General features: G+C 40.3%; 1 protein-coding gene across 1 annotated transcript; it reads left to right on the top strand.

Moving 5' to 3' along the window:
- Nucleotides 1-1,590: 1,590 nt before the first annotated feature.
- On the top strand, nucleotides 1,591-7,248 carry LOC128693481 (uncharacterized). Its single transcript, XM_070083147.1, has 2 exons — nucleotides 1,591-3,206; nucleotides 6,474-7,248. The coding sequence occupies exon 1, from the start codon at nucleotides 1,591-1,593 to the stop codon at nucleotides 3,115-3,117; it is 1,527 nt and encodes a 508-aa protein (XP_069939248.1). The 3' UTR covers nucleotides 3,118-3,206; nucleotides 6,474-7,248.
- The last annotated feature ends 2,813 nt before the right edge of the window (nucleotides 7,249-10,061 follow it).

Genomic DNA, 10,061 nt, shown 5'->3' on the forward strand with positions numbered 1-10,061 from the left:
TCGAATTTAATCCTGCCAAATGCAAAGTCATGAAGATAGGGGAAGGGCACAGAAGACCACAGACAGAGTATAGGCTAGGTGGCCAAAGACTGCAAACCTCACTCAAGGAGAAAGATCTTGGGGTGAGTATAACACCGAGCATGTCTCCGGAAGCACACATCAATCAGATAACTGCTGCAGCATATGGGCGCCTGGCAAACCTGAGAACAGCATTCCGATACCTTAGTAAGGAATCAGTCAAGACACTGTACACCGTGTATGTCAGGCCCATACTGGAGTATGCAGCACCTGTTTGGAACCCGCACTTGATAAAGCACGTCAAGAAACTAGAGAAAGTACAAAGGTTTGCGACAAGGTTAGTTCCAGAGCTAAGGGGAATGTCCTATGAAGAAAGTTTAAGGGAAATCGGCCTGACGACACTGGAGGACAGGAGGGTCAGGGGAGACATGATAACGACATATAAAATACTGCGTGGAATAGACAAGGTGGACAAAGACAGGATGTTCCAGGGAGGGGACACAGAAACAAGAGGCCACAATTGGAAGTTGAAGACACAAATGAGTCAGAGAGATAGTAGGAAGTATTTCTTCAGTCATAGAGTTGTAAGGCAGTGGAATAGCCTAGAAAATGACGTAGTGGAGGCAGGAACCATACACAGTTTTAAGACGAGGTTTGATAAAGCTCATGGAGCGGGGAGAGAGAGAGCCCAGTAGCAACCGGTGAAGAGGCGGGGGCCAGGAGCTAAGACTCGACCCCTGCAACCACAAATAGGTGAGTACAAATAGGTGAGTACACACACACACACACGCACACACACACACACTGTCATGCCCCTATGGTTAACCTTCCTTTAATATTACATTGCGGTCATTTCCTTTAATAGCTAAATTGGAAATGAACGTCCTTGTATTATTAAGATTAATTCTTATTAACAATTATAATTTATGTAACATGGCCATGATAAGTTTAATTGGAGCTATAGTAACCTGCCTGCCGCCCGGTGTGCCGGTGTGTAGTTAGCCGTGATGTTCGATGGTTATACCCCCCCTTCCCCCCCCCCTTTATGTTCAACTACTCTGAGTGTTGGTGAGTCACGTCACGTGACCCACTTTACCTGTATGCTCAAGGTTGAGGGACGAGCAGTGAAGAAGTAGCAGCCAACGAGAACACTCCTGCTCGTCTCTGGTAACTGGCCAAGATTTATTAGCCGGCCTGGACATATTCTGTTTTATTCTGACTGCTTCCAATTGGGAAACAAGACTTTAATGTATAAAGTAATCTCCATTTATATATATGTTATATCTAGGATATCCTCCTAATCCTCTGTTTTGAAAGCCTTATGTATATGTTGGATACTACAGAAGAAACATGTATAGTTAACTTATATACGATAATTCGTATATTATAACTGGCTTTTGTTATATTATGAATATACTTAATTAAAATTAGGCATTCCGGAGGATCATTATTATTACCATAACCTCTCTGACCAAAATTGTTATGCTCTAAAAAGGAAATAGTTGTTACAATACTTGGAGTGTAACAAGTGGGGGCCTGTGTCCGGGAGCATAACACTGAATTTCCTTTAAAATGAATGTAGAAATGGCAGAGAGGTTTGAAGATATAACAAAGGAGAAATTACAAAATTTGAAGCTTCAATCTTGTTGGCAATTAGCACGAAGCTTGGGCATAAAATACGACAGGCATTTCACTGCCCAGACAGTCAGATGTATGATACAGAATGTCCTTTTTCCAGATGAGCAGGATCCAGAGATCGAGAATGGAGAAGCAGATATTCCTTCCTTTTTGAATTCTTTTCTACAGACACCCGAGGCCAAAACTACGACGCTAACAACCCCTACTGGAGACGACGGACATGACCTTCCCGATACTCGGAAACGCTACGCTGCTACAACGACTCCAATTCCATCTCCAAGGACTATATGGGGAACAGAACTCAATCACACTAAAGAAACGGATCCAGGTAAACCATTTACAGATAGTTTTGAAACAGAACAAGAAGTCCTTTTGGATGATGAACACGTTCCACCTCAAATCTCTTTAGCCCTTTTGACTACTATTCAATCTAAGGAGAATTTTGAACGTCTAGAACGTATTTTATTGCTTCAAACCTCCTTTGTAGAAGCCCAGAGAAAGTTAAAAAGGGAGAATTTTGAACGTGAATCTTTGCTTTATGAACGGGAAGTACTGAGGAAGAAAAGAGAATCCAGTAATATGTATACAATCCCTTCATTTGACCTTGGTAAAGCAGCCTCTTTGATGCCTAAATTTACGGAGGATAATTTAGATTCATTTTTTGAAGCATTCGAAAATCAGGCGAAGGTGATGCAATGGCCTCCTAAATATTGGGCTGCTTTAATACATTCATCTTTAATAGGAAAAGCCCAAACCATAACTGCCAACTTACCTTTTGAACAATATTCTGATTATACTCAGGTAAAAGATTGTCTTCTGAAAGCTTATGATTTATTACCTGTCAGTTATTTGAAAATGTTTAGAACTCTGAAGAAATATCCTCAGCAGTCTTGGGTGGACTTTGCCAGGGAAAAGCTCTCTGCTTTCGAGCGTTGGCGTAGGGCCGCGGGAGCCGCCTCAGTCGAGTCACTTTCCCAGCTGATGTTGCATGAAGATCTTTTTAAATATTTTCCAGAGAGGGTGCATACTTATCTTTTGACATTTCCCACTACTAACTTGTTAGATACTGCTGCCCACGCAGATCACTTTGAAATTTCCCATGCTATAACCACAGAAATGTCTAAGGCCCCGGAAAAGAAATCTACCTCCCAAGGTTTTAGTTCAAGATTGACGGCTAGGAAAGCTCCAGCTGGCGAACCTTTGAAGGTGTATTCAGACAAAAAACAGGTGACAAACGGCTCTTTCTCCAGACAGTATCCTAAAGATCAATTACCACTGTGCCTTTTTTGTAAAAAGTTAGGTCATAGACAGTCCCAGTGTTGGCATAAACAGCGGGAAGATAAAACCCAACCAAGAGGGAGATATCCTACCCAGGTAATAAATTCCTCTCGGAAGTATGAAACTCGGGATGATGAATCTCTACCTTTTCAGGCCTCCTCTAGCAGACCGTCTAATAGATGACTTTACCACGACAGTGCTTCAGAAGAAAAGGTCCGAGTAGCTATGGAACCCTACTTTTCCCAGGGGAAGTTCGGACTCTGTAAAGAGAGGTTAGTAAATATCACGACCTTTCGAGATACTGGCAGCTATCTCTCTTTATTAAGATCAAACCTGGTAAAGTTACCTACTAGTAGAGAACCCCGGCTAGACGTATTATTAGAGGCTTACGGAGGCACAATAATAAAGGTCCCTATTATAAGGATTTATGTAGAACTGCCTGGATATGTAGGCTGGATCAATGTGGGACTTTCAGATAAACCTTTTCCCATTGCCGGCGTGGATCTATTAATCGGGAACGAAATTGATCAATTGGAGATACCCAGAGAGCCTCTGGTTTTAGATAATCCTTGTGATGTAAATTATGCCTTAGAAGCCTCTGAGGCAGGGCTAGATTTATTTCCCCTTAATGTGGTCACCAGAGCCATGGCTAAGAACTCTAACAATTTGGATATTCAACAGCCTTTAGAAATGTCCGATGAATTAGGTTTGAACTTCCTGTTTAGCGAAGCAATTCAGTCGAGACCCACAGGTGACAAAGTTTTACCAGTCCCTGCGGACCTAGCTAGAAAATGTAATAAAGAATTTCTTATAGCTCTAAAGGACGATAAAAGTTTAACCAATAAGGATAAAGAGGAAGGTTACCTTTTAGATGAAGACGGTTTTCTTTGGAAGAGAAATAATGTTAATGATTTGAGTTCAAAAGGAAACTTGTTAGTGGTGCCATCGTCCTTACGTAATATGGTATTTGAACTAGCACATGATAATCCACTGGGAGGTCATTTAGGATCTCGTAAGACAGAGAAAAAGATAAGGAAATATTTTTTTTGGCCTCAGATGAGGACTTATATTGCTGACAAACTACGGAAATGCCACGTTTGTCAAATAATAGGCAAAACGGCGCACAATCCCGCGTCTGCCCCTTTACTTCCAATAAAATGTCCTGAAGAACCTTTTGAAAGATTAGTTATTGATTGTGTAGGACCGTTGCCCCGCACAAAAAGGGGTAACCAGTATATCTTCACCATCATAGATATGGCAACTCGGTATCCTGATGCTATCCCAATGTCCAAAATTAATTCCAGAAATATAGTAAGAGCTTTAATACGCTTCTTTGCTCAAGTAGGCATACCACGTGAAATTCAATCTGACCAAGGTTCTAATTTTACGTCTAAGGTTTTTAAAGAGGCTATGTCTCGATTAGGAGTAAGACAGATCCTCTCTACAGCATATCATCCACAGTCACAAGGAGTGCTAGAAAGATTCCACCAAACCCTTAAATCTACTTTACGTGCTTACTGTGAGCAATATTCTCGTGAATGGGACGAAGGTTTACCCTTTCTTCTCTTCGCCCTCCGTGAAGCTGAACAAGAAAGTACTAAATACTCTCCATTTGACTTGATTTTTGGACATCAGGTGCGAGGACCCCTAGCCATATTACGAGATTCTTGGATAGGGAAGAGAGGACCTCTTCATCCCAGTCCTCTACTTTGGAAAGAACCTCTCTCCAAATTAAAAAGCTTAGCTGCCGTGAATCTGTCAGAAGCTCAAGCCAAAATGAAGAAATCTTATGACCAAAAGGCTAAATCTCGTTCATTCTTTCCGAATGAATTAGTGTTAGTTAAAAACTTAATTCCAGGACATTCTTTAAAACCTAGATATTTGGGGCCATATGAAATAGTAGACAAAGAAAATGAGGTGAATTATCTGGTCCGTGAACCAGGACGTCGTAAGAAAATTAAGAGGTATCACATAGATAACTTAAAGAAGTACGAGTCTAGCCTTCTCCCTACTATTATTACCTCTATTCAACCTACATCCACTGAAATAAGGAATGACACTGTAAGGGAAGTAAGAGAATTTAGACTACATAATTCTGAAGTTTTAAAAGAACTAGACCATTTCCTGGAAGTTCTTCCTACCTCCCAAAAATCTCAAATCAAAGAGTTAATCACTAAATATAACTCCATCTTCAAAGATATTCCTACTCCTTGTACATTAGGTTTCCACGATATTGAATTGTTAGAAGATAGCCCAATAAAGCAATCCCCTTACCGGGTCTCTGCTGCTAAGCAAGAATTAATTCAACAAGAAATAAATACATTACTGGAATATAATTTGATAGAACCCAGTTGGACACCTTGGGCCTCTCCCTGTTTATTGGTCCCAAAACCCGATGGTACCGTACGCCTTTGCACGGATTACCGTAAAGTAAATTCAGTCACCAAACCAGATGGGTTTCCATTACCAAGGATTGATGATTTAATAGATGCTGTAGCCGGTGCCAACTTTGTGACCAGATTAGACTTGCTGAGAGGGTATTACCAGGTGCCGTTAACTCCTAGGGCCCAAGAGATTTCCGGGTTCGTAGTTAAGAACGGACTATTTACGTATAAGGTTATGCCTTTCGGCTTGTGTAACGCCGCCTCCTCTTTCCAGAGAATTATGAACATTTTAGTCCAACCCTTAGAAGGTGTAGAGGCATACTTAGACGACCTGGTGGTTTTTAGTGATGACTGGCAGTCTCATTTAGAAAGATTAGAGCAACTACTGAAAGCATTGCAGAAATACAATTTCACTGTAAATTTACAAAAATGTGACTTTGGTAAAGCCCAGATTAAATATCTCGGTTTTAAAATAGGGAAGGGACTAGTAGCCCCCGACCAATTAAAGGTCCAAGCTATTTTAAATTTCCCGTCTCCTCAAGACAGGAAAGCCCTCCAACGATTTTTGGGGATGGCTACTTATTACAGGCGTTTTTGCCCAAACTTTGCTCAAGTTGCCTCCCCCCTGACTAGATTGACCAGTCCTAAATATAAATTTAATTGGGACGAGAATTGTGAACAAGCTTTTAAACGTTTAAAACGTTTCCTTTCCTCTGCCCCAGTATTGCGTGCACCCAATTTCCAAATTCCTTTCACCCTCCATGTTGATGCCAGTGATGCAGCTATAGGTGCTGTCTTATTGCAATCCTTCCAAAACGGTAATATTCTACATCCAATATGTTATTTTTCCTATAAATTAAAAGAATATCAAAGATCTTATTCAACTATAGAAAAAGAAGCCCTGGCTTTAGTGTTGTCCTTAGAACACTTTGACGTATACCTCGGTTATACTCCTCATGTGATAAATATTTACTCAGACCATAATCCTCTGACATTCATAAATTCTATGAAATCAAAAAATGTTAGAATATTACGCTGGGCTTTAAGGATCCAACCTTACCGGATCTCCATTTTTCACATAAAGGGTTCGAGCAACGTGTTAGCCGATGCTCTCTCTCGCTCCTAATATGGCTTAACTACGGAAATTCTTTGCAGTCAAGCAGTTTCTGGACCAGTTCTAGCAAGTGGATGACTAACCTTGGAATGATGTACCTCCATCCCTATACCAGCTGGTTGGTTTCTTCTACTCCATCAGCATCTTAAACGCCGAGATATTTGCTTGTGGGCCGGGGTGTCATGCCCCTATGGTTAACCTTCCTTTAATATTACATTGCGGTCATTTCCTTTAATAGCTAAATTGGAAATGAACGTCCTTGTATTATTAAGATTAATTCTTATTAACAATTATAATTTATGTAACATGGCCATGATAAGTTTAATTGGAGCTATAGTAACCTGCCTGCCGCCCGGTGTGCCGGTGTGTAGTTAGCCGTGATGTTCGATGGTTATACCCCCCCTTTCCCCCCCCCCCCCTTTATGTTCAACTACTCTGAGTGTTGGTGAGTCACGTCACGTGACCCACTTTACCTGTATGCTCAAGGTTGAGGGACGAGCAGTGAAGAAGTAGCAGCCAACGAGAACACTCCTGCTCGTCTCTGGTAACTGGCCAAGATTTATTAGCCGGCCTGGACATATTCTGTTTTATTCTGACTGCTTCCAATTGGGAAACAAGACTTTAATGTATAAAGTAATCTCCATTTATATATATGTTATATCTAGGATATCCTCCTAATCCTCTGTTTTGAAAGCCTTATGTATATGTTGGATACTACAGAAGAAACATGTATTCTTAACTTATATACGATAATTCGTATATTATAACTGGCTTTTGTTATATTATGAATATACTTAATTAAAATTAGGCATTCCGGAGGATCATTATCATTACCCTAACCTCTCTGACCAAAATTGTTATGCTCTAAAAAGGAAATAGTTGTTACAATACTTGGAGTGTAACACACACACAGACACAGACAGACAGACAGACAGACACACACACACACACACACACACACACACACACACACACACACACACACACACACACACACACACACACACACACACACACACACACACACACACACACACACACAGATGATGGAATATGTAACAACAATGTGCAAGGAGGCTGAGGAGAGGTTTGTACCCAAGGGTAACAGGAATAATGAAAAAGCCAGGATGAGCCCATGGTTCACCCAAAGGTGCAGGGAGGCAAAAACCAAGTGTGCTAGAGAATGGAAGAAGTATAGAAAGGACCCAGGAGAATAAGGAGAGCAGTCGTAGAGCCAAAAATGAATATGCACAGATAAGAAGGGAGGCTCAACGACAATATGAAAACGACATAGCAGCGAAAGCCAAATCTGACCCGAAGCTGTTGTACAGCACATCAGGAGGAAAACAACAGTCAAGGGCCAGGTAATCAGGCTAAGGAAGGAAGGAGGAGAGACAACAAGAAATGACCGTGAAGTATGTGAGGAACTCAACAAGAGATTCAAAGAAGTGTTCACAGAAGAGACAGAAGGGGCTCCAGAAAGACGGAGAGGTGGGGCACACCACCATGTGCTGGACACAGTGCACACAACCGAGGAAGAAGTGAAGAGGCTTCTGAGTGAGCTAGATACCTCAAAGGCAATGGGGCCAGATAACATCTCCCCATGGGAATTTGTTGTAAGAATAAATTAATACTGTTGGGTGCTCCGTCACTGTAAGTGTTATATTCCCTGTTTTGTTCCTGTGTTTTATTTTTATATTCTTGAACAAATTCACTCTTGATGCTATTTCAATTACTTTTAACGTAAAGTGTTTTTCTTACTCTGTTTGAGTAAATTGTTTTGTCTAATTTACAATTAAGAGTTAAAGTGTTCAATCAGTTAATTTTTTTTTTGGTCTTCATATTTTAATTCATTATTTTACCTGAGTTTTCCCAGTGACACTTTATTACTGCAGTGATTATTTCTGTACTTTATTTTGTTGCACTTGTTCTGAAGTGAATTATTTTGTTGAACTGTTCTGCAGTGAATTATTTTCTTTTATTGATATTTTTATATATTATATTTTAATTTTGTCTATGCATTCTTAGAAAATACTTAAATTTCCCAGTTAACAATTTAATAATTTTATTTTACACTTTCACATTGATTTAAAAATTTAATTAATTAATTTTTTTTATTAGCAGAGTAAAGACAGCTCATTTTGAATTTAATTCAGTCTCCAGTAATATTTTTACGTGTATATTTCAATGTAAATTTTTTTTTCTTGGTCAATAGTCCTTTAAATTGAGTTTTCCTTCCTCTTGCAGTGTATTTAGACATTATTCTGCAAAATTAGTTGTATATCTTTTCATTTCAATTCTAGAATTTTATATCATTTTATTGTTCATTATTTTTGCTTTATTTGTTCTCGTGTTACTTTGCCATTATGTCTTACATACCGTCAAGTGATACTTTAGTGAATGTCGACACTCAGACCTCTCAGGCTATTGCTGCTCCTGTCATCAGTCCTTACATTCCCTTACTGACTGACAGACAATACCTAGCCCTCGAGCAATGTGTTTGTTCTCACAGCTTGTATCTGAGATTTGTTAAAGTGCTGCGAAATGTGAAGTTCAGATTAAGTTCCTATAGATCCGTGAATTACTTATTAACGTAACCGAGCGGTCAGGCACTAGTAATACTGTCACTCCTGTCTGGACTCCAGCCACAATATCATGCACGCAGGATAGTGCTACTATCCTTGCGATGGCGACTTGTTCAAGTATTCGTTCCTTCCCAGGGGACGCTTTGAGAAGAACTTTACTTGCAACGAGTTATGCCATCTCTTGCTGATGCCACAAGCCGTGCAGAAAGACGTTTCTGTGGCTAGTGTGCTCACTTGAGTGTTGTTGTTGTCCCTTGTGTTTCAGATTGTGATCCCATCCTAGTTGACAGTAATCAGTGCATTGTAAGAAGTTAATTCTCGAGTAACTTCCACGTTGTTAAAGTTTGTAAGTGTAGTTTCTTTATAGTTGATACCTCGTGTCACTGTGTGCGACTCAGTATATCAGCATTGTTCACCGTGTTCATTGTGATTGTAGTTTGAGATAGTAGATTCGTTCTCCCTTGCTCATATTGCGTGTTATAGCGTTAATTTTTCAACCGGGGGGAGTCATCCACTCCACCGAGTTTGTTCATTCCTCCAGTAAGAAAGAACCGATCCCTTGTGTTCTGGTGATTCGGTTCCTGCTCCAGGAAGATCTTATTCTGACTGTGAAGCCACCAGCTCCCATCAGTGACTTTCTCATGAACCAAGAATTACTGTATCGAACAGCCGAGTTGGGTACTCCTAGCAGAAGAGTATACCAGTTAGTAATTCCACAGTCACTAGTGAATGTAGCCTTACAGCTAGTTCACGATGTACCAGGTGTTGCACACCCTGGTATGGATCGTTCAGTAAAACAAGCCAGATTGAAATACTTTTGGCCTCGTATGGCAACTGATATTTCTGAGTATGTTAGGAAATGTAGTGTCTGCATGCAACATAAAGGCAATGCTAATGGTCCTAATCCAATCCAAGTGTATCCGACTACTAGCGAACCTTGGGAAAGAGTTGCGCTAGATTTGTTAACTAATTTCCGATGTTCCCTCCAAGGTAACAAACATCTGTGTGTTATGGTAGACCATTTCACCAGATATTGCGAGTTAG

The sequence above is a fragment of the Cherax quadricarinatus genome, chromosome 1 (assembly GCF_038502225.1).
Source record: "Cherax quadricarinatus isolate ZL_2023a chromosome 1, ASM3850222v1, whole genome shotgun sequence".
Lineage (NCBI taxonomy): Eukaryota > Metazoa > Arthropoda > Malacostraca > Decapoda > Parastacidae > Cherax > Cherax quadricarinatus.